The sequence below is a fragment of the Ischnura elegans genome, chromosome 1 (genome assembly GCF_921293095.1).
Source record: "Ischnura elegans chromosome 1, ioIscEleg1.1, whole genome shotgun sequence".
Lineage (NCBI taxonomy): Eukaryota > Metazoa > Arthropoda > Insecta > Odonata > Coenagrionidae > Ischnura > Ischnura elegans.
In genome coordinates this window covers 106,606,419-106,632,070 of record NC_060246.1, presented here as the reverse complement: position 1 = coordinate 106,632,070, position 25,652 = coordinate 106,606,419, and the positions used below count along the sequence as shown (strand labels likewise).

The 25,652-nt window shown below is 37.5% G+C and overlaps 1 protein-coding gene across 1 annotated transcript in view; it reads left to right on the top strand.

The window, feature by feature from the left end:
- Nucleotides 1-25,652, top strand: part of LOC124157835 (titin homolog) — a 401,563-nt gene continuing 375,911 nt past the window's right edge. Inside the window, exons 1-2 of the mRNA XM_046532910.1 lie at nt 1-428; nt 10,554-10,722. Coding sequence (XP_046388866.1) covers nt 413-428; nt 10,554-10,722 — 185 coding nt within the window. The 5' untranslated portion in view covers nt 1-412. The remainder of the gene's footprint in view (nt 429-10,553; nt 10,723-25,652) is intronic.

The window sequence follows — 25,652 nt, the reverse complement described above, 5'->3', positions numbered from 1 at the left end:
GGACCGACCTCCCGTGCCTCGTCGCCCGCAGCATCGCGTGGTCTACTGGTGTGGGCGCGCGGGCTGCGCGCGTGTTTTGTTCCCTTCGGCGCCCATCCCACCTCCCTCTTTCCGACCCCCTCGCTCTCTCTCTCTCTCCCGTCGTCTGAAGTGAGGCTTTCCAGTGTGTGGTGGTGGTGCCTCCAGGTAGCGTGTTTTTTTGGGGGGAAAAACGTGGGTGGGGAGGAGAGTCGCGGTACTGTGTGCGTGGTCCCGTTGTGTGTTTGCGGGAGTCGAACGGAGCGCCCCTCGTGAGTGGTGCGCCCTCTTCGACCCGGGTCGCGGTGCGTGGCCTTTCAACCTCGACGCTGGTGCCGACGGCCGACCTTCCGGGGGGCCCGCTGATGACCCCTGAAGGGATCCGGTTGTGAACATGACTGTGGTATCAGGTGGGTGGCCGTTTTGATGTAGTTTATGTGATGCCTTGTTCGTCCTTTGTAAAGTTCATTGCCGGTGTATATCTGTCTGTACCGAGTGGTATGCATATCAAATACTGCGTGGAATGTGCAAATCGAATGAGTGATTATGTTGTTGAGGATTGCTACTGTTGAGAATTAGTGAATTATAAAAGATTTTGCTTGAGAAAGGAATTATATTTAGCCTGTGATGTGAGGTATGGGTATTTAAATTGTTGGCAACCGTACTTGCTCAGCGAATTTAGTTTCATCGTGCTATTCAGTCTGTGATACTGGATACACGATTGATGGACAGTGGGATAACGGTGATAGTGAATATTTTAAGTTATGTAAGACTGCTCATTGAGCCCATTCAATTGACTTTGGGCAGCGCTGCCATTCAAATAATTTTTAGGGATACAGAATTTGCTTTTTTGAAAAATTTTAATTATGACCTTGAAACATGTCCGTTATACTTAATAAATAAGCCTTTGAGTTGGCATTCCTGGGTGTTGTCGTGTGAAAATAATTATATTTCCTTCTGAGGTTTTGGCACTGGTGAACTAAGTTAATAATGTCAATATCTAGTCTTATCTCTCTCAAATCAGTAACTTGGTGCTTATGCTCAAGTTTAATGGGCGAAAATGTGGTTCTTATAAAATTGGTGGATTAATTTGTCTAATGCATACGTGAAGAATAGTTCTATCCCAAGAAATTTCCTTTTATTTCACTTTAGCAAATATCGACTTAGTACACTCATAAATTTTATTTTTTTCCTAGAAATGAATTGAAAAAAGTTGAATGAGGAAAAAATGCTATCGTTAGTTGAGATTCACTTCCGCCTTACAAAATCGAGTATTAAATCTAAAAGGATGGTTTCAAAAATTAATTAATTTAATGAGGAACATAAAACTTCACTTAGGAAGGCATTTTAGGTTGAAATTATTTTCATTCATGATTTTTAAGCACGATCTTTAGCCAATCACGTGGTGATCAGATTTTCTTCAATGCTTCCACCGTAGTATCTGTTAGAGAAGCATGCATAAAAAGAATGAAGGTGAACCATTTTCGATAATATTTGGGTGTTGGGCTTCGTAGAATCAAGTTTTTCGTGATATGTTTAGGTTCATAGTGACCTCCAAGGAAGGATAGTTCTTTTCCGGCACTCAAATACGTTGTTAGTGTTGTCGCTCGAACTGTTATCGAGTCTTCATTGAAATTTCGCTCTCCGAGTATGTCTTCCATTGGTGGTTTATGCGTTCATTGCCGTGCATCCTCGAGACCAATGGGCACTGCTGTGTCCGCTGGCCGCGTGCACGGCCGTTCAGGGCGCAGAGATATAGCGGCCGGCCCCCGCGTCTCGGATCGACTCGTGCTCCAGGAGCGCGGCCGCCGTTGCCGCAGCTTCTGCCGCTGAATATTTTTAGCCCCCCCAGTGGAGGTGACGAAGAAAGAGAGGTTCTGGAAAGGTTTGCAGAGAGGGAAGAGGGCTTGAAGGGAGAGAGGCGGGCAAGGGTAGGGGAAGACACGTGGGTTTTCGTCGATTCGCCGGCGCACGTTTGCGGCCGCCGAGTGCAGAAGAAAAAGGATGCAGCGGGTGCGGTGCGGTGCGGGGAGCCGGCGCGACGTTGTGTTGCTTTGTTTCGGATTCACTTTGGCCCGGGCTTCCGCTTTATTCGAGGATGAGCCAGATCCATTATTTCTCGCGCCGAGGAGAGGGCCCTTGAACTTACGGGCGGTGTTCTGCGTTTTATCCTCACGGTGAATCGTTTTATTCCGTCAATTATCGTCATGAGGGGCCGTCGGAAGTCGGAAAACCCCGAGGCCATTTTTGTTTCTTATGTTTAAAGCGAAGTTGGAGTCTTGCCAATATTGTTCTATTAATTTACCGCTACGGTTTCCTTCGCGCACGTTTGCGCCTTGGACACTCATTTATTGCGTTTTTTCAGGGTGTCACTATGGAATTTTAACGTGAATTTGCGAGTAATTATAGCAAAAAATTCCAACTGATGTAGAAATGGTATCATTTACCTCTAGTGTCGGCGGTGATGTGCTGCGTTAGTTGCGTTAATGTTTTGAAATTCCACGCGAGTGCATTCTTTCATGTCGCATGTTTTTCATTGCATCACACTGCGTTATTTAGTGTTGCATTTTTATCTGACTACGCAGAGGGTGTTCATGAAGATAGTTGAAGTGCAATATTGTGATTTTTTTGTTGGCTACGATTCTAATTAACAAGCCACACAGTATTTTCCTTCTTTCATGTTAAGTGCCTTGGATATGACGGCATTTATCAGCATAGTTACAAAATTTGATAATCCCAAATACTTATCAACCATTGTCGGCGAAATTTATTTCCAAGAATTACTTAAAATGTTTAGAAGAAAATGTTTTTAGAATTCATGCATAATTTTTAAGCGATCAGATGCCGATCGATGTCTAATTTATTGTTACTTAATATTGGTTGAGTACATTTTTGATTTTCATTTTGATAAAAGATAGACAAATTAATTTTAGCATAGTCCGATAAATTAGTTGTTAGAGTTTCTAAATAATTTTTATGTAATTTATTGTGCATACAGTTGTTTGTTTTTAGGTTGTTTAGGACGGATAGGTCATGTAAATAGCGCACCTATAAGATTAATAAAAACTCCGAGGAGTGCGGGGTTATCCTCCTCGCTCGCTATAGCCTTGTCCTCAGTCGAAGATTAGCTACTGTGCGAATGTGCCGCTCAACATTCTTAAGCATTTTAGCGCGGTCTGCAGTACCTCCATAGCACTTCACTGTGCGACCCCATGCATGTATCAACAAATGATCTACCAGCATTTCAACTTACGACAATCAATAAAGATAATTTTATCTCTTTTACGTTATGCATCGTCATGTGAGTAATATTTCAAGGTTAATAATTTTATTCCAGTCACCTCACTAACTCCTGAGCCATGGGCCAGTGTACTATTCCAACGGAGCTAAGAGACTTAGAAAAAAAAGTTTCAAGATAACGCCAAGACACATTTAAAAGGATTGACAACAACTATGAAAAAACTTCTAGAGAAACTTGTCTCCCACGGTTATATTTGATTCCGTATTCTAATTTTTCCCGTGTTCTGTCGAATGCAGCAGAAAATTTACATTTCGTTCGACAAATACCTATGGAAAACTTTTAGTTGCTATTTTTCGTCTCTATTACAAACTATATTGGAAGTCGTTTGAAAAATACAGGCGATTCTTGTTATAAGTTTTTTTTCAACATTAATGAGCCCTTTCATTATTCTTCCACAAACATGAGGCATACTCAATTTACCAGACGTGAAATGCTTCTTTTGAAAGTACCTACTTCAGATAACTAAATAATTTTCTTATTTCTGTTCAAGGCAACATCCCGCCTATATTCGCTTGTAAAATTTTCATTTGTTGAATAGAAATTCGATAGTGAATTTTAACAAAAATGAAAAAGAATAGAAATCTTGAATGTACAGTTTTATTTCGGAGCCAGCTATTTTTTTTTTTTTTTGGATCTATCAGGTTTTAAGTTGCTTTGGCCTTTTGCAGAGGATTTGTGACAGCAAAGACTCACACTCACAATATAAACACCAATTATTCACTAAATTGCAAGACAAAAATAAGGAAGACAGTAATATATAAAAGTTATTTTTAGATAATTAACTTCTAATAATTTGTGTAAATATATGAATTTTGAAATATTATGGCATTGCTTGTATCATCAACTTTGTACTTTGGCCCATTAAAAAAAAATATAGGTTTACCTACGTCAAGCCTATACTATTCAATAGTTTCAATCACTAATATATATCCTTAAACACCTAGCTACAGTATCATAGATCTAATATCCGAAAATTTTTCCTAATTTCTGCTGTTTATGAGAATGGAATATTTTAGGTTTTTCTCATGGTTATCTTATGTTTTGGCAACTTATAGTAACTAAAACTTTCCTGACTTGCGTAGCTATGGAAAAAAAAACTAGGGTCAAAGAAACGGCTTCAATTGAAGAAAACCATGAAAATGTGATGGAATCCCTTGAGAAAGCGACCAGCATCGGTCGGGAAACTTTTGGGCCACCCAAAAATTGACGCGGTGACATAGCCCAAAAGTTTTTATTTAACACAATGTCCTTTGGTTTCAACATTCCCAAAAAAAGACCACTTAGCATGATACTTAGTTTAAAGTTCTAACATTTTCAAAATCTTTATTAGAATGCTGAATCTATGTTAAAATTGATTTTTATACTTTCATTTCAAGTTTAAAACACTATAATTAGTAAATAATCCAACTGCTAATTACTCAGATTCACTAATTTTTACAATTCAATAACATTCCTAGTTCGGGGTACTATAATTATTCCGACGATTCCAATGCCTCAAAAATTATTCTGAGGATGGACCTAAAAGTCGAACAATGTCCTTTTGATAAATGTCTAACTTAATATGGAATAATCTAACAAGTACTTTACCCGACAGTGCTTCTAGATGGCCAGCTTTTAGGTCTGCATAGCCCGAACATCTTAGGCAGTGCTCAATCTTAATCCTCTCTTAACGAGAAGGCAATTACATTCGGATATGTAAAATATGCATTTTCATCTACCAATATTTCTTTATTTTAACAGGTAAACCTTATATTGAGCACTCTGCTATGCACAGTTCAAAATCTCGATTGAATCCAAAAATGCAGCAACAACGGGCTCTGTAGCTCTTGGGTGAAAATTTAACTCCTCAAATTTTATTGGGCGCTTAAGGTGTCTGAAAAAACCTTCAATAGATAATTAAATAAATACATGGGTCTAAATTCCGTGGTAAAATAAGGATGCCTAAGTAGTGTTGATTCATGGATATTTATTTTATCATATAATTTACAGATAGAAAAAACTCAGAAGAAGGAGAACAACTTGATTCTAATCTAAATTTTGAAATTTCAAAATTAAGAATACTGAAATTTATATTATTACCTGTGTATCTCTGCATCAGCAATTGATTCTTTTGTTCGGGTAAAATTCTAATAGAATTTTTCCTACTCGCCGACACTTCAATTGATTTTGTATGTGTTCATCTAATGTCTTTAGAACTAACGGAAGATTTACGGAAAAATGAGTTAGATACTAAAGTGTAGCGTAGCGAATGAATTTAAGCTCATTCACATTCGCTAGCTTTTACAACAATTATAACAGGAAGCATTACACGGCTTTAAATAGTTTCCGATTGAAATTTTTGTTGAATATCAATCATTCACCCATATGGGAACACAGATGATAATAATACAAACGAATTCGACAGTGGAAACTATGAATGGGATTATGAGCCAACATAAACAGAAACTTCTAACACATCACTAAAAATTTATTACCATACGTATTCCCAATTTTATTTTTAAAAGCATTTTTCCAGGTAATATGCCAGGATGATGATAGCCCTAGCAATCAGTGCTAGGAATCTACCTAAGTAATAACTAATGGGGATTCCGAAGCTCGTAATGCTACCAAGAATTATGTTCATAGACGCAAATAATTCCTCAATTTCTTCGCCAGGCTGAAGCCAAGCTCAAACTATACGGAGTTACTTTAACTAGGAGAAGTAAATCATCATCCATCATTAGACTTAACTCCCGCAGACGTTCTCTTGGCGCTGCTGTTGGAGGAGTCATGAAAAATTAACGAGAGAATATATTGTTACAAAAGAGCTATATTAAACGGTATAACAGGCACACGTTATGTCTATAATTATCGGATTCCTTTGCTTAAGTTATTGAAAACATTTTTATTAATCAACGAAATTAATGAAACGAGCCCATTTCACTTCTCAGCTACACGTGCCGGAGCATGCAATATAGGGGCATTAAATGTTCTGGTTATCGTACATAGGAACGAATTAATTGACACGCAAATGGAGCTGGTACACTGGCATTTCACAATCAGCAACTCTTTTGGCATCAGCGAGAATGAACACTTGAGGAAATTGCGAAATGAAATTCCTGAGATAACCGAAGAGTAAACATCGTCAACCATTTCCAAGCTCCTGACCTGACCACGGTTTGCAGGTAACTTATTCAGATTCATCATTTCCCTTTGCTGATGGATTAGAATCAAGGGTAATTCATAGATGAAATAATTTATTTATAAAAGGCTATTTCTCCTGTTTAAACTTTGGAGTACTGTGGAGCGTCGTAGCAAGTCATTTCCTCAGGATTTCGGCTATATTTTGCTCTGAAATATTATTTCCGCATTGGCAATTATTTTACATTGGACGTATTTGGAGATAAATATCTATTGTAGAGCGTAAACGGCTTATGCGTAGAATAAATTTTCCAGCACATCTCGCTCGGCTTAAATGAGTATGTTTTCATTTGTATCCCCCGACTACTTCCAATTCGTAATCTAACTTTGCGAAACATACATGCGATTTCCAACCACGTCCAATATTTCATATGGCTGCAGAGTTTTATATTACGTAGACATAGCACGTAGTCACCTGTAGGATAATCCTGGGCGTCTGGTCAAGCCAACAGCAATAGTCATATTATTTGCTCGTTGTAATTTCTCTCGTCAATTTTTCATGATTCATCAACAAGTGATACAATCTAAACCCTTAAATTAGATGTTAAAATTAGCGGTCTTTATTAGCCGTTGTACTAATTCGTGTTACCCTAAAAATGTAACTCAAAACTTCAACATGCATGGTAATTTTCTGCTCATATAGTTATTTACTGGGAGAGATAGTTTTTTTCGAGATGGACTTAGAAACTACATTATACTTGAAGATATAAGTGCAAAGTAATAGATTATCATAGCAGTCGTTATCAGTGCATGGCTATATATAAGTCAATTTAAAAATTATACTATACTGCCCATGTTCACCTTCAGCTTTGAATATTCCATTAATCCTTTCCTTTTAAGAAACATCGCATTGTATCCTTAGGGGAAAAGACAGTTCGAATTAATGTCAGAAATTTATATATAATTTTTTATATAATTTTCACAAATTTATATAATTTTCATGAAAATTTACAAATAAACTTTCTCTTCACCCATCGATGCTTTAATTGAAACTAATTCACAAGAAACGATTTCTAATGTGACAACTTACAAAATATTTCTAAAACCACGAGATAATATGAACTACTATTGAGATATGAAGTGAAACACTTTGCACTTTCCACATAAAAATTAATTAAATTAGAGTCGACATGTTTCGCTGCACTATAGCATTATTAAGACTCCTGTCGACTCTAAGAAACATGTCGACTCTAGTTTAATACATTTTTATGTGGAAAGTGCAAAGTGTTTCACTTCATATCTCATAATGGATCTCCACAAAGTATCTGCCTCATCCATCCAATTCATGAAATGAACTACTATTGTTTAACTTTTGAATTATTTGGCAATCATCACTATCTTCGTTAGCCGTTTACAATCCCTCAGGATGGGTTTGCGACAGCGCTCTGTACAATCCATATAATCTTCTACCAACCTCTGCATCTCGGAAAATCCTCCACGTACCATATCTTTCGTTATGTGTCTACAAAATTCCAGCTTCGGTCTTCCTCCTCTTATCCTCTGCCGTCTCTTCTAGAATATTATCCCTGCCAGCTCTTTATCTCTCGTTAAATAAATTAAAGAGGACCACTAAATTTGTCCCGTCTTTGTGTTAATATTATCCATAGGCTCCGCTTTTCGTCCTCTTTTCATTATACCTCTCCATTTTTCATCTTGTGTACACCATTTGTATTTAACCCGCATATTACGGACTTTTATTCCTCCACTTATTACCAACTGCACTTGAGTTTCATTACCATTAGCTCATTTCAACTCCATTCTCTATTTTCCATACTCAAGAATGTGATAATTTAAATGTAAGATAAGTAGTGATGTAAATATAAGATCTAGTTTGTTTACACCTAAACTAGATCTTATATTGGCCTTACCCCTCTCATAAAAGATACTGCCAAAATTTGCCTACTTCACACATCTTCCCATAGCATCACAGCTTAAAAGCAGCCTCTAGTCTTTTTCTCTCCTCTTGCCGCACAGTCCATGGCTCGTTGCCATACTAAAAAGAAACCCTCCATACAAAAGTCTTAATCACGTTTTTCTTCAGCAGGATATAGATGGTGATGAATTTAGAGCGTTCATTGCTATAGTCAATATCATTGCAATTTCCCATATTATATGTAACTTCGAGATGCTCATTTCCAAATATTGTTTTCACCTAATAGATCTTATAATGGCCTTACCCCTCCCATAAAAGCTACTGCCAAAATTTGCATCTTGTCATATGAATGTGCTCATTTTGAAGGTGAAATTCATCAGTAAAATTAAAACGACTCTTCTTTGTCTCAAAAAGTGGGAAGAATGTATATTTTCGAAGTGTGCTAGCCCATACACATCTTATTTTTTTCAAATGTAGGTGATTAAAAGTCTTTTAGATTCCCCCACTGTGAAGGCCTTCGATGCGCTATTTTCGGGAAGGTGAAAATGAATAAAAGAATGAATAAATAAATAAATTATAAATAAATAAGTAAAAAATAAATAAATAACAATTAAATTCCGTATCTCTTATTATACTGGAGTTTGTCCTATACTGATATTTCAATACTTTGCTGTAGTTTTAACGTTATTTGGATGTATGCGTAGTATCATACCATAAGAGGAAGATCGAAAATGGAATGAAGAACGGATAAACGAACTTTCGCATTTGTTTTTTAGCGGAAAAAAGGGAAGGGAGACCGAAGTAGGAGGGAAAGAACGAAAATTGTGGAAAGGGATTCAGGGAATTGTATAGTTCCCAGGCGATGGGAGGGATATAATTCAAGCCAAACTTCACCCCTTAGCGAGAAGGACCACGTAAGTGAGGGCCTCTAGTACAAGCCCCTAGAATTTGCAATAACTTGCGTTATTAACCAGAGGATAAACCGATATTTTCTAATTTTCCAAACGAGCCCCATTAAAACCTTTCCAAAATACTCAGGTGTTACAATTTCATACTTGTCCCTCGTAGGAATTTTCTGCAAATTTTCGGGAAAGCCCTACCGTGTTACGCAAAAAATGTTATATTTGGCTGCATGCTGCTGATCATTGAGTTCTCATTAATTTCGTCAGTTATGCTACACTTTCGTGAAATTGGACTTTCATTGAGTAAAACGCCTTGAAAATGGGAGACAAGTCGTCTTCCGAAACGTCGGCTTGTAAGACCGAGATAACCTAGTCGAAAAACAGAGAAGAATCCATCACTATAATTCACCAGGATAAATTAAAATCGTTTATTACTTCTATAGTGTTTTCCGAAATCTTTTTCTTCATTGTACTTACTTCATATCTCCTCCCACGTGGAAATTATACTATCGCAATTGTTATTTATTCCTGGTCATACTGTGGGAAATGAGTTATTTTCATTTACTTGTCAAGAGAGACGTTCCCAAAAGAAATTACTTTGATATCCTTCCTTTTTCTCCCGCATTTTTCGGAGCGCAAAAGCCGCAGTGGTAAATATACGCTAATCTGCAGCTGTTACCTTATTCAAAATTATTGAATGTATTCTTTTCCAACCAACTAGATAATTCTATATCGTGCTTACACTTATTAAGGTACTTTCTTCTTCCGCATGCAACCGGTTTTTACTCCTGAATATAGACAATATTTTCTGTCAAATTTTTGTATGTATTTATTTTTTACATATTTTAGATGTTCGTAATTATTTGAATATTTATGGTCAGCATATCATGTATGGGTTTTATAATAGAAAGTACTCAAGATATAAAATAATGAATTCAATTTTCTGTCATTAATATTCATTGAAGCTGAAACTGGAACTTATCATTAGATATGTTAAGCAATGGAAACTTTTACGCTCATCTTAACTTTTAATTTTGCTAAACTCTGATTTAGCCTATAGGAAAGGATTTTCAAGTCATGTTTAAGATTTAATTATTAAATATCATTGTACTCACAATAAATGTTGGAAATTTTGCATTGATTGGAAAGTTTTAGAGGTGAAATGATGCAAGCAGCTAATTACATAAGAAATATTTATACCTGTTACCCCTAAAAGTCAATTGCCCCACTTGGTTACTCCGAGATTTTCTAAAAAATACTTATCTTGATCAATTTCTAGCGACAACGAATGGTGAAACAGAGGATTCTCATGGCGCCGCCACGGGGAAATCAATTACTCCGTGTGTTCTTCTACCTGCAGCCAGAAGTGTTACTGTGCGCCGCGGCGAAGACGCCACGCTTAGTGTTACCGTAGTGCCAGGAACTCATGCTCCTTCGTCCTATACTTGGTATGTACTGGTCTTGCTTACTTGTGGATCTTCTTTGGGGAGTTAAATACGGCTCTCTCTCTTTGTATTTCAGTTTCCGTACAATGTTTATTCATTTTGATTTGATATTGTTTTATTTTTGGCCCTTGTTTGGCCTTATTGTTTTTATGGGGGAAAAATTGAAAGAAACGAGAAAGAAGAACATCATGGAAATAAAGCAACTATATTCATAAAGAAGGCCCTTCACATGAAGGTCTGGAATATACCAATATTAGGATTACGATGCTATGCGAATAATAATTAAAAAATTAAGGCTGTAAAATCAGAGTAAAATGTCCCATTTAATGGGAATTATTTTATGATCAATGTGTTCATTGTGACATCGACAAAATTTCAGTTGTATAGAGTATCATAATGTCAACGTTCACGTCACTGATAGCTTGAAGAAGCATTGTATATCAAGTCGCAAGCCCCGATTTTCAATTCACCGTCAGCAGTTTCATTTGTACTGCTACAAGTATTTTCATAATTGTAAAATTGTTAAGTACTATATAGTAAAATTAGTTCTTGATAAAGTAAAACAAAAGATGAACGCAGGTTTATACTCGGAATATTTCCTTCTTCAATTAATAACCATGGTCACTGAGGGATAAATATGGGAAGCCTTCTCTTTCGAAATCTTCGGCTTGGTCACACATGGTCAAATTGCTGGCCTTCGAAAGCTGAAATTTAGAATATTAATAATGATTTTTAACAATCTATCCAACTAATAGACATTTTATACTATTCAGGACAAACCATGAAGATCCTCGCCACCATCTACTTCGAGTTATTTGTGAAACAATTTATAGGCAAATATTGCAATCGAGGATTCTACAGTTGTTGCAGAGTCACTGCGCACGTAATTTAGTGTATGAAGTCCCCACTCACGTCGCCAACATTACAGCGGCAGGAATTTCACAGGGAAAAAAAGCTATAATTAGAGCTGTTTACCGAAATGAATTTTCGTGATTATATTATCTGAAAAATTAAAATACTTTCTATGCTTTTCATTACGAGTGCAAATACTCCATGTTAAATTTGAGAATGAACGAATCGCTCTGCACTCGAAGATCGCCGCGCTGTGGAAATTTTTGAAAGCCGACTAAAATGCGCCCCAAGTGGCTGCATAAATCAAGAATCTAGGGAATGTAAAGTAAACTAGATCTTTGCCTAGTTTTATGATTTTATATTCAATTTTTCCAAAAGATTGACGGAATAACTACTGTGGTAAGCTGATATTATTAATGAACAAGATACTCAATCTCTTCGATGGAAAAACGAGTCACTCCAAATATAACTAATAACTTCAGGCTTTACTTTGTGAAACCTCTCCATATTGGAAGTAAGGAAATAAAACTTTGTAAGGTTCACTGTTATTTAATAATGGGCACGACCCGGGTTTCGTAACGTGGTTACATCGTCAGGTGACTGATCTTGCATGCATGCAAAATCAGTCACCTGACGATGTAACCACGTTACGAAACCCGGGTCGTGCCCATAATTAAATAACAGTGAACCTTACAAAGTTTTATTTCCTTACTTCCGAGTCACTCAAAGTAAAAAGGTATCAAAATAGCTATCCATTTTTAAAAATCTAGATAACGAGCTTACCTACTTGTATTGAAGAATGAAAGGTTTTATGAGAGAGTCGTGATATTTTTATAGTACTTCGGAGATTTAATACTTTAATTTTCGTCGATGCTTGAAAAGACTCATTTATTTTATCAGGTGTAAGGTACAGCTGTGAACCGGAGTACTAAATTCTGTGGTGTTGTACCGAGGGCAGTTATGGAAGAGTAGTTTTGGGAAGTTTGAGGAATCCGTTGAAAATTGATGTTACTTAAAATTTAGAGGAATCTACATTTTATTATGCTCTTCATTTATATATTGAATTTCTTTTATTTTTGTTTCATAGTTGCGTACCACAGGGGGAACTGGGATTTTTAAAAACGAATTTGGAATGGCAAATCAAAATTAAGAGTAATTGGCCGCGTGGAGCCAACGCAAATCGATTCAAATATTCTGCTTATCGCGCTATTGTAACTCACTGTTCTGCAATATTGTTCTCATTTAATACGAATAGGATGCAGGAGCGGTGCATCGGGGGTGACTGGTCGCCCAGTGATGGTGTTGTCTGAACGCGAAAGTTATTACGGGGGCTTGATATAAAATATATACGTATTGAAACGTCAAATCCCAACATTTTATCCAGGCAAAAACGGTTGAAATGACAGAATAGATATCAAATCATCCCGTTTTTCCGTTGATTGAAGTACTATTGGGAAAACGTATTCCAGCAGTGTGTGTGCAGCCATTATCGGTCTGTGAGAAAATCAGTTTCTTTTTTGATGTTGTTCTATTTTACGTTCAAGGGTCCGATGTTTCTTGGTTGGCTAAGTGAATATTTGAACTTTGCTCGAGTGCAAAGGAAGATGCCTGACGAAAAAAAGGGAGGGAAGAGAAGAAATACTGGGAATTTTCGGTTCGACAGTTAAATGGAATGATTCAGATGAGGAATTTTTAAAGCGCCGCCATTTTGGTGATAATAGAGAAGTACGCTTTGGTCAGACAAGTTGTCAGTACACCACCGCCTTGTGCGCTGAATAAAGAAAGACGATGCGACTTATTTGAACTTAAATCGTCGCGAATCGTTCGTAAGAGAAATATGATATCAGAAATGAAGCTTGCATTTTAAGCATCTTTTTGTTATTTCGCGAACAGTTTTTGCCTACCCCATTGCACTAAAATGTATGCACTTTCTCTAGCTAGCCACGGATGTTGCATCATCATTTCCAGTGTATAACCATTGAAAAGTTGCATTCAAAATTGAGTTGCGACTTTATTCGATACGAGAAATAGCTTTACATGTGCTCAACCTGCTTGTTTTTCCAGTGATCGCAAATTGTTTCGCTTTCTCTGGAGTGTCGTAGGTGGGCCAGAGGAAAAGATACTATTTACTAGAAAAAATACTTGACAAAGCTATTCTCGTTTACCAATAGACAGGCGTGCAGTAGAGAGGCGGTACCAGCTTTGTAGGGATACTTTTTACCTCAAGCAGGGACGGGAAGTTAGTGCTCTAAGAGCATCATTAATCCCATTTCCTAGAGCGTCTGGTCAGCTGAAGTAAGTGCGGGACGGATTGAGCTCAGAGGCAGCGGATGCAGCGACGGAAGCAGTTGCGGAAGAACAGTGGAGTGGGAGGAAATGGTAAAATAGGAGAGGATGAGCGATGGCATTTACGAGACAGAGTAGTTATGGTGTCAGCAAGGTCTGGGAGCTTGGGCAAAAATAATTTTACATCCATCGCCACTTCCCATCGATTTTGTCTTTTCCCATTCTCTACTTCGTATTCCCACAACTCTTTGCATTAACGATATTCATGCTTTGCTCACGAGAGCAGATATTCTCCTGATTCGTGATGTATATAGGCACTTTGATATATTTCACGTTAATCTCTACTACGATTATTTGACTTCCTACCTTGTGCGACCTATTTGGTAGCTATCCTTACAATTTTTTATGTATTATAAATCTCGTTTGGTAGTCATTAATTATTGAGGTTGATGAAATGCTTTGAATTTTAACTAAGGCTGCCGATAGAAATCTTCATCAAACTGAACGTAAGAAGAAATTAGAGCAAGCTACCCTTATTCTAATTCCACTTAATTTTTTTCAATGTACCTCATGCCCCAACATCATTAGTATTGCCAATGCGTTGGGGTAAAATCGAATTTGCAGTGAGTAAATTGATAAAGTAAATGCCATTTCCCTATAATATGTTTTATCAAAAATTCATTAAGGGTCCTCGTAAGAGCATTTTGGTGCCATATCACCATATTTTGTATTTCTTAAAAGGTTTTTCCTTGATCAGTTCGAGTAAATAAGCATAGAAAATTTCATTCAAAAATAAGTTTCGACTTCATTAGTTACGAAAAAAACAGCTTTTCATGTGATCATCCTGATATTTTTTCTCGAAGTTCGCATATTTTTTGCTTTTTCCGTAGCGAACTGATAATATTTACTGGAGAAAATACTTGGTTCGGCACATTAAAATTATATGACTTTGACATGCTCGGATGGTCTCAGCAATTGCCGCATCGAAGGCTCATTCAAAGTAAAGCCTGCGAAAGAGGTAACTTAAGCTAAAGGAAAGTTATCTCGATAATTGTTGTATATTTCACCGCTGTAATTTAGGCCATATTGCATCATCATCCTCTCTATATTTTTTCTTTTTTGCTAAGTATTTTGGTTTAGGGTCCCAGTGGTTTTCTAATATTCTTTTAGTCTTTGGTGCCCCATCGAAATTGTTGTCAAGGTAGTTGAGAAGAAATCGTGTATTATTTCCTTTGAATATAATATATCTCTATGTACGGTACTTTACGCAGTTACCTCATGCTATGGAAAAACTAAGTCATTTCAATTCAGAATAATTGAAGTAATTTTTTGCCATCTAAGGAAGCTCATTTATGAAATATAATGTAGGCAAAGTAAACAAAACACATCTGATTCATAAAAAAGATTTTAATATATTTTTCCGGATTTTATCTAAATGAGCATATTCTACTCATCGGATAGGTAGTTTTTAATAGTATTTACATTGCAAGTTAACTACGACATAACTTATGCGAATGAGCGGTTGCGTTGTACTGTATCGCATATCATTTGTTTTTGTCTCAATTTTTGAATTTTTATCAAAGTGTATTTATAGCAATTAATTACGTTATGAAAAGGATTTGATTCTTGAGGGAAATAAATAAAAATGATCTTTCGTTATTATATAATCCACTTCATTTACCACATTTTCATGTCTAAGATAGTTGCAAGATTATTTTTAATAATAATATACGGTTATTGTCGTGGGCCCTCAAGGTCCTAAAGATTTTACTGAAATAAAAATTTGGCTTGCTCTACAGTTAGAAAACAATACGAAACCATAATAAATTCATAGGAACTGTAATAGGCATATTAAATTCAACACAAAATAAATGGTAACTTCCATATAGCAACAAAAACTTCCACTCAATACACAACTAAGCCCGAAACAAGAAATAGTGTTGATCTGGTGCAGAATGGAAATCGAGAAAATTAAAATGGGGAAAGTTCACAAAATATATAAAAAAGAGACTGCACTGTGGTACACACTAGAAATCTGTTTACTAATCGCAGAAATTCCAGGTTTACATTCATACCGAAGGAATTAACACTAACATCATACATAATATTAATAGCACAAAACGGAACTAAATTCTAAACTTAGGCATTCTATTTTTCACAGTAATTTTTGTTCGATGAAAATTTAACTATGTTTTTCCATATGAAATAATGGATAAATTCAATATGAATAAATTCCATTCAATATTAACAAATTCCATAAAGTAACGCCTCAAACCATCAACTTCAGCAATTCATTTTTGATTTGAACTTTTTTGAGCCTCCGATCGAGTTCCATGACACAAATGAGGAAAACCCATTTGGCGCTGGAGTAAGGGGTTACACGCCCGCAGCCCCCCTGCCTACGCCACAGTCAGCGGGATGAGTGAGACTTTAGGCCCCTCCGCGATGACATCCAACCGTCTTCACCTTAATGGTTTAACGCACCCATTGTCTCCCCTCACCTTGAACTTGTGCGACAGTGTTGAGTTCCACGTCTTTCGTAGAAATTATGTTTCTCCCCCTTCCTCCTGATGGCTCCTATTTCTTGTCCTCTCGTGTTTACGCCCTCATCCCAAAATACGTCCTCCACATTTCACCCCAAACGCTCGATGCATCCCACAGTCTGCGACCACGTCGGCGGCGACGGAATTTAGTCTACCATCTTCTGTGGGCGTGGCTGGCGCGAGACTGAATGCGATCTTCTGTGCGCGTGCGCATGGCATACCCCCTCCCTACACCTGTAGCCTTGCGCACGCGCTTCGGATTCCTCCAAAACTTTACCCGAAAGTGGAATATATATAAATCTCGTTCTTTCGTATTCATTTTTCTCTGCGCTTCCTTCATGTGTAAGCCGCACGTATTTTTCCGGCTGGCTCTTGAGCTTTACACACGGATTACATAGGAACGACTGACAGTGAGGAATAAAAAGTGTGCCACCCTTATGAAACGCAAGACCATCGAACATTAAACATCGAACTCTTTGACTTCTTGTAAAGTTACCTTGGCTATTGTGATGTGTAGATGTAGCTGTGAATGCTTTGGCCCGCAAAAATCAGATTTTTATTGGTCCAGATGATTGTTTTCTCGCGTAGATCTAATGAATAACTGAAGAGGTTCAACGAACAGCGCGATTATTGTATTAGTGGCTACCAGATCGTGGGGTTTATTATATTTGTTGAATAGTATGCATTTTCTGCTTTAAAAATTAATAATCACAAGAAATAAATTGAATTATTACCTTGAATGAATTACCTCAAAAATGTTTCAGCATAACTGCCATTATCATTGCATTTATCCCCACCCAATCGAAAATAAATGCACGGGCGAAGAAGAAAATCGCGACGATGGCTTGTGTCGTAAGGTAGGCGCCAAAGTATCGGTTGCGTCACCCGCCTCGAAACCTGGAGATGTGCTCATAAAAGCTTGCCAGGTTTAAGGTGAGTAGGCCACATTCACGGGACTAGTATTCGGGCACCAGAAACCTTGCGACATTGGCTCCGACGGAGATAATTTGTCCCGACGCCCGACCCGACCCTAAACCGGCCCCGATTGACACGAACGGGGTCCCGGCACGAACGAGGCAATAGGGCCATCGGAATAAAAAGTGAGTCTGAAGAAGCGAGAGATATGTAGAGAGAGAGAGGGGAAGAAAGCAGGACGGAAAGGGACGCCATGCGTTGACGTGGGTTGGGAAGGAAGACTTGCGGGAGGTGGTGGTGGTGGTGGGGTCTCCTGACGAAAATACTCGCGAGATCGGACGTTTGAGGGCCGAGGGAAGGGGCGGGGAGGCTAGGGGAGGAGGGGGGGAGGAGGCGTGAGTGAGTTTGGGCGAGCAGACGTGATCGTGGCGGAGCGGAGGAAGTAGGGCCCGAAGGGTGGAAGGAGGTGGATCCGGCAGCGAGAGGGGGAGAGAGAGAGAGACAAGACTAGGGAGAAAGAAAGGGAATAAGGCGGGGAAGAATAAAAGGAGGAGGAGGAGGGGTGCGCGGAGGGGAGGTTAGGAGAGAGAGAGAGGTGGGGGTCTTCAGGGGGATGCTCCCTTGCACCGTAGACCGAAGAAGTTCGTGCGTGTGTGTCATTATCGAGAGAGGAGGAAGGCTTGGAAGGTGTCGTCCCCCCCCGCCGTCCAAAATTTTATGTAAAAAAGAAGACGTTATTTTTGTAAGAATATTTTTCCGTTTCCTTCCCGAGTGAAAGCGCTGTGATAAATACCCCCCTCTCACCGTGATAACCGCGTCCGGTTCCGTGAAGTGTGTTGGTTTATTATTATTTTTTTGTAATCGTGGTCGGAGACGTTTTTTTGTGTGTGCGGTTGTCGTGGTCGCTAGATGAAGACGCCGTGAAGGGAAGAGAGTGATGGGGAGCCAGTGCTGCAAGTGTCAGTCGGGGAAAAGTGCAGCGACCAAAGGGTGAGTTTGCGTACGTGCGTGTGTGTGCGGGGGCGGGAAAATTCATGAATGAGAGGAGGGATGCGGTGTGCCGTGTCATCTCGCCCTCTCTCTCTCTCTCTCTAGTGTTTCCCCTTGGAAGTTCGCAAATGAACGAACGTTTAGGTAATGCCGGCTGCATATGAAGCAGCGCGCGCCTTGATGATATCTGCTTCCGTGACCGGCCGTCACCTTCCGACGCGGCGGTGACGCTGTCCCGCCGTTTAGACATGATGCGAGCGTGTTGTCTACTTATGGAATATTATTCTCAAGTCTCGGAATTTGGATTTCCTTAGAGTACTCTCTTTTATAGGCTACTTCTGGGTATCAGCGACATCCGTACTCGGTGATCAGCCAAAATTGAGGTCAAAGACCCATGTCTACTACTTGTTACAAGTGTATGTATAATTCGTTAGGCTCAAATCGTAGAATCTATCAATTCGGAAATACATTGATTTATCATTAAAATCATTGCAAAAACGCGATATTACGTGGTAGTATTTTATTTTTGGTCTGATCCGGGAAAAATATCTTTAACAAATATGGTTTTTAATTCAGGTGCGTTTTGATGTGAAAAATACGCCATCATTGTTACAGAACAGAAGTTTATATAAAATTTATATACTATCTGATGGAGAGATGTAAACAGCAGAAATCTAATACGCGTGTACTTACCTGTTTTTAACAATGTGCTCATTTATTTAAATGCTCGACTAACATCCGAACATAATCATCTATCGGCTTGATAAATAAGTAAATATTGCATTTCTACGGAATGGATTCCGACCTCGATTAACCGATAATAGAAGAATGTAATGAGTGAATGGAATTTTCTTAACTTACTTAATGGAGTTATATTAACTTTCTTATGTATGAATTTTTCTAAACCTTTTTTGCTTACGATATTTTTGCAAACTTAAAACTTCTATATATTTAATTTATGTCAGTTAAACTTAACGCTAGAAAATTACGTGCATTCATTTATTATATTTTCTTCTAATTGGTTTATAAAGATTGAATAAATGTTATTTTCATTATATAATGTTGATTTAAATTCTATTTTTCGTCACATTAGCATAGAAAATGGGCCACTTTGGTGAAAAACAGAATTTGGGGCAGAGTTTATGCCCTGTGTACTATTGCTGTACAAAATAGTCTATTAATACGCTACGCTCAGCTGTTTACTCCCAGTTTGAAAACAAGATGCCTTCGCTCTTTGTTTTAAAACTTCTGGGGAACTTTCAGTACCTATTCATTTTAAGGACAATGGAAAACTTTGTTTTGAGGAATTTTGGCAGTCCTACTTGAGCTATGACTAATTCGCACCCTAAAGGACGGGTGCAAAAACCTTTGTGAACCATAGCGTCAGCAATATTTTGGACTGTCTACGTCACTCTCCTTTTGTTGGTGTCTTCATCAGGACTATGGTCCAAACTAATCCCGTCCTCGTTCTGTCCGGCGGCGTCACGGCAAAAATCCGACCGCGATAAAATTAGATACTACCTTCCCTTCAGTCATCGGTTCTTTTGCACCAAAGGTGTTCCGGCGGCTGGAATTTTAATTCTTTTGAAACAGTTTTATTAGAGCTGTATACTTCCTGTGAAGATGTTTTTGCATTGAAATGTGCAATCAATTCCTTTAGTTTGCGTGAGAAGAGCTAAACGTTTTACTTTCCAGATTATTAAGCCTCACTTACATGGTAATCACAGATGTAAGCCTTCATGAAATTGTAATGTATGTACATATTTGGTATCTACTCAAGTTTTCTGGGAACACCACCATTTGTGTATAGTAATTTTAAGCTCGCAAAGTTCAAAATCACCATGTAAGAAGCCTAACTCACACTGACAACTTTACATTGACTATTGAGTGACATTTTTACATGACAATCGGGCGGGTATTGGTACTGTTGGACCTAAATATGATCCGTCCGTGTTTATATATCCGTCCAATAAAGGAGTTAAGGAAGGATTACCTTCTCGATAGATTTGAGAAAGGAGGATCAAGAAGAAACTTTCAATTTCATTTGGACAAATATTGAAAAGTTGAATAAAATTCGACATTGACGGTTATGTTTGCGGTATTAGTTGCCTTGAGAACTTACTTACTATTTTTTTTGGCTAAACTGTCAAAGTAGTACAGTTACTATATAATTTAAACTTGGAATGTGATGAGATCAATCATTTTCGTTCACTCTGTGGATGGCGTCAATTCAATGACGTAAAACGTCTCGTGGCTCATCGATATATTTGGTAGGGTTTTACCCGAGGCATTCCTCTCACTCTACCTAGTGTTTGTGGATCTTAGTGGCTACCAGTACGTTTATACTGTTGCTCTATCGTCTGTGCGGGAGGAATTTACACCTGCTTGGGCCTCCCTGTCATTGGATCTTGGCCAGAGTGTTTAGCAATGTATGAATTAATCTGTTTGTGCGCCTGGTATTTTTGATCAGCCCTTTCTTCTCCTCGCTTTGCCTCACTTGTAATGGCACATATTTCACTAAGCTAAGTTAAGCTTAAACGATAATAAAACAATAGACAGCCATTAAAATTCAATAATATTGCTTAGGAGAGGGAAGTTACTTTTTACTTCGGAAAATGTGTTCATTGTTTTAAATCTCACATGTAATTGTTTTCAAATGTTGAGCATTTCAAGAGAAAAATGTTATTGAAGATTTATGTGATATATGATCATGATGTCTATAGTTGGAGTACTTTGGATGATTGCGACGAGATTGGTTAGAATAGTTACTGTGTGAATCAGCATATCATTGCAGCTTCTAGATTAATCGAGGATAAATGATCAAGCTCTTGATTCATTGCATTCGCATGTATTGTAATTAGGTTAGACTGGAAATTAGGTCGGATTCTAAATAAATCCAAACTTAGTAGTCTACTAACCAGAGGCCCTAGTCGTCTTTCACACTAGAAAGTGGTCCTCAAAACATCAACACGTACTGTGCCGGTGGGGATGGAAGAAAAGTAAATATTAACATTTACAGGAGTGCTTGTGATTTGACGAACTCCAGATTCCATAGAGATACCCATTTATAGGCCATAAACATTTGCATGTTGGCTCGCAATTGGTAAAATCTAAGAAATAATTAGTGGTACGACTAGGGGTAGTGATAATTGGCTCCAAGCCGAAGTGCACAATGAGTATATGAGCATCTTTTATCAGACTTGAAATCTAGATGTTTGTGTGTATTGAATTGATTAATGTTTGGAAATTTGGCGCTAAATCTCATCATAATATTTTTAAATGGCTTTCGGCTCTCCTGTAAAGGTTTCGTTTTTGCGCCTGCGCAGATACATTCTTGGTATTTCATTCATGTATCCCGGTGTCACCGTAAGAAAACTGTATTTATTTTCATAGTATTGCTGAATGGTACATGGAGGAAATGTATAAATAAATTTAAATATAAATATGAAATATAAATAATAATATTAATGGCTTCTGAACATTATCATCGTTATGCTTATATACATAAATTTATTTTCGCCTTGGCCGACGAATCGCAATATTTTAGTGGCGTTTTGTTCATTGTATTATTGTCGGTTATTTTATTTATACTATTATCATTGTCAGGAGTTGACATTTAAGTCATCATATTCACTACCTTTTAAAACCTAATATTTTGTTGTAATTTTTGGGTTGAAACTTGTTGTTAAATAAATGTTCAATGATATGTTGTTAAATAAAACACATTAGATGGTTTCACAGCGCATAACAAATGTGATGATAATTTGTTATGATAAGCTCATAAATGAACTTAAAGGATAAAAAATGAACAAAGTATCTGGAACAAAAAATCTTATGGATATTTTATACGTCTTGAGATGGCACTTTTCAGTAATTGTGCTCGTTGGACTGGAAATTGATATGGCTACAAAAAAAAGTAGAGTAGGTTAATGTTGTTCAGGGGTATTTTAATGTTCTAATGATATATTTTCCATGCTACCAACTTAACTAATAGGTCCAAAAGTAGACATTTTCTATAGTCTTTCAACTAAATCACGAAGAAAAGGTGGGTGTTGTAAGGTCCAATATAAATAGCAAATTTCTACAACCCACGTTCCGTTATATCTTCGGGACGACACGTAGTTATATCTTAATCATACGATTGTTTACGAATAAATGATTTTTTATTTTATTTTATTTTTATTTTATTTTATTCGCAAACCACCGGATACAGCTCTTATTGGCCATTTTACACCGCGGTGTTCAACAAATGTAACAATTAAACGTACACAAACGACCATGCCCTGGACCGGGGAAACCTACCCAGGCGGGACTCGAACCCGCGACCTCTTGTTTGGCAGGCGAGAACGTTACCCCGCCGCCACCGAGGCCGGCAAGAATTTTCAGTGCAGAAGAAAATAATTGGAGGAAGTTATAACGCAAGATAATGATGAGTTATTTATGTTTTTGGCGCATTGGGAACTGTCGCAGAACAGCGTATATTGTGTTCTTAAATCCACTGAGAGCCGTGCAAGACCTCATTGGAAGCCACTCCTTGTCGAATCGATCTTCAGGAGCAAGTATAAATCAAATTTATTTTATCCAAGATAATCATTTTATTTCATTACTTTTCTGCTATCATAGGTGTGGTATGTCCGTTAGCCTAGGTGGTACCACGTGCCTTAATTATACATCTTCTGCCAAGTTTCCACCTGGTCTTTCTACGGTTTTAATGGGAGGATTTCTAGTCTAGCGATCAACCTCCTCTCTCATAAATATTACGGTTTAGGTTCGATAGCCTAAAATACATGATAATTCTTGCGGTATCCTAATTAATGTCAACAAGTTATGCTTAAGAGCGAGATTTATACTGTTGGGGGTTTTTTGCTATTTCTAGTTAAGATCTCGGATCCCGATTTATGCCCATTAATCTCTTTTAATTTTTGCATTTAAACCGCGTTTATTGCATATTTATTTTACCTCACAAATAATCGGAATAGATAGTTCGATACATCCTCGAAAATCATTATCGTCTGCCAGCATTGCTATTTTTTAATGCTTTCGGTTTTAAGCACGGCGGTAATATAACGTTAGAGATAGAATAAATTGGAGCTTTAGAGCTTTAGTCGCACTCTTAGGTGAAGTATATCATCAGCTGCATTCTGTATGAATTTTTATTTTTGGAGAACTACCTAGTTTGACCAAAAGAAAAGCTTAGAATCAACGGGTTAGAGAATGAAATAGCGCCCGCTTCAACCTCGTCTGCCATAAAAAGTGAACGGTTATCGTCTCCTGCCAAAACTCTCCTGCTTTACATCTCTTGTATAAAGAGATAAAAAGCAAGAGCGTTTAGATGTCTATAATTTACACCACCTCGCAGATTGGGCAATTTTTTAAAATTTCTATTCTAATACCTTTAAATGCCTTCTGGTGTTTTGAAAGCTGCCAAATAAATACTTATTTTGAGAATTCATTAAAATAATATGTCCAATGTTTGATTTATTTCATTATCGTTTTTGAAATAACTTTTTGTTGCTAAGTCTGAGTGCTGTCATTAACTGTACTCAAAGACTTTATATTTAATGGTTATCAGTCCGTAGATTTCTTCCCAGCCCAGACCCAGTTTTTTGAGGAGCCCAGACCCAGCTCATATTCTCCTACCAGGGACTCTCTATATATTTGCGTTTTACATTGATTCATTAAAAAAGTCGGGCGCCGAAATAGATTGGGAAAAAATAACTTAAAAATAGCATATGGACCAAACTGATTTCTTTCAGTCGACCCTTGGTTGACATTTTTAACGCAAGGTTATCATTCCAATATATGCCTTTCAATCACCGTTTGAGAATTTGCAACAAGTGTTTCGAAATGTTTCCAGTCTTTATAATTTTACCCTTCTGCTTTATATAATGTGGTGGTAAAATGGCTGTACTTTATCAAAAACTATGTGGTATATTATTCATGTTATGGGTCAATAGCTCCTTTCGTGACCATGCGGACGAATTTAAGAAAGTTTATCGTCGTGCTCTGTAGGCAGTGACAAATTAATGGAGAGATTTAATGGGTAGAAGTAAATTTAAAGAATGCGGGGGTAAAATTAGATTGTCTCCGAGCTCCAATTCAGAATTCGGCAGTCGGTTAAAGCATGAATGGGCCTCTAACTATATTTCTTCGAAGAATTCTGTCTTCTTGCTAAACAGAATCCAATTCACTCACGCGTGTTCTTTCTACCTTTATGATCATAAATCCTTCCAAGTCTAATTTTTATAATTTTGTCCACCTCAACCTCACATTCAATGTGCGATTTTTTTCTTTTTTTGTCCTTACTTCAAAATGCATATTGCACATTCCGCTCCTGTAAAGTCGTAGTGTAATATTTATACTCGCTAAGGCGCATTCATAATCCTATAGTTTGATATTAATGATGGTGGAAGTAAAGTATTTCCAGGGAAAAATTTTAACTTCTGGGTACTTTTAACATTCAATACAATCCATGAGGAATTGTCGTCGTTAGTAGTTTATCGTAAATCGTAAATCATTATCTTTTTCTCCAACCAGGGTAAGAAGGTTAAAATTTAACTCATTGCTCTGATAATTTTATGGAATCTCTCGTTTAACTGTTTTTTAGTTCTTTGGGTGTAGAAAATCAAAAGAGATAATAGGCATCATTAAGAATTAGCTTTCATTGAGCAGTGTGGAGTATCGAGTTATTAGCAGAATTCTGTCGCTGTCATAAAAATGATTCTTATTTACAATAAGGTTTTCAACTCGAATATCTTTTATTCGAACCGATACCCTCAGGATGGAGATTCAATCTGAACGCCATAGCAATCCAACCGAATCAATAGTTTCGTAATTTTAGATAAAAATGTGACTCGAACTACCCTATACTTGTTGTTGATTATTAAAAGAAAACCAAGAATTCAATGGTTGAAAGGTGGTAAATACAGAAAAATCGGCCTTAAATATTCATATCAAGAAAGATTTTGTATCTTTTATGCGGTCTATCGCCGTTGATAGACAGTTGGTACAGTAAATACGTCCCCTTAAGGTTCTAACATCAATCCTCATCAATCATTCACTAAAAAATCAACAGTGAAGCGGATACGAGACCTGATGCAAGAAAACGAAATAAGACCGTGTAACAAGTAAAAAATGGCGATTTATTGAAACATCATCATGCGCCTCTAGAATTTACGGAAGCATGGTTTTAAAGCAAGTCATGCTTTGTTCACAAATATCGCTTTATTTCGAAGAAATGTAATTTTCATTTGAATGGAATGCAGTCCCGAGTGATATCTACGTTTTTTGTTCTACTCCACTGGCCTGCGCATCGTAAACAGTCTCGTGAAAGAAAATTAGTTAATT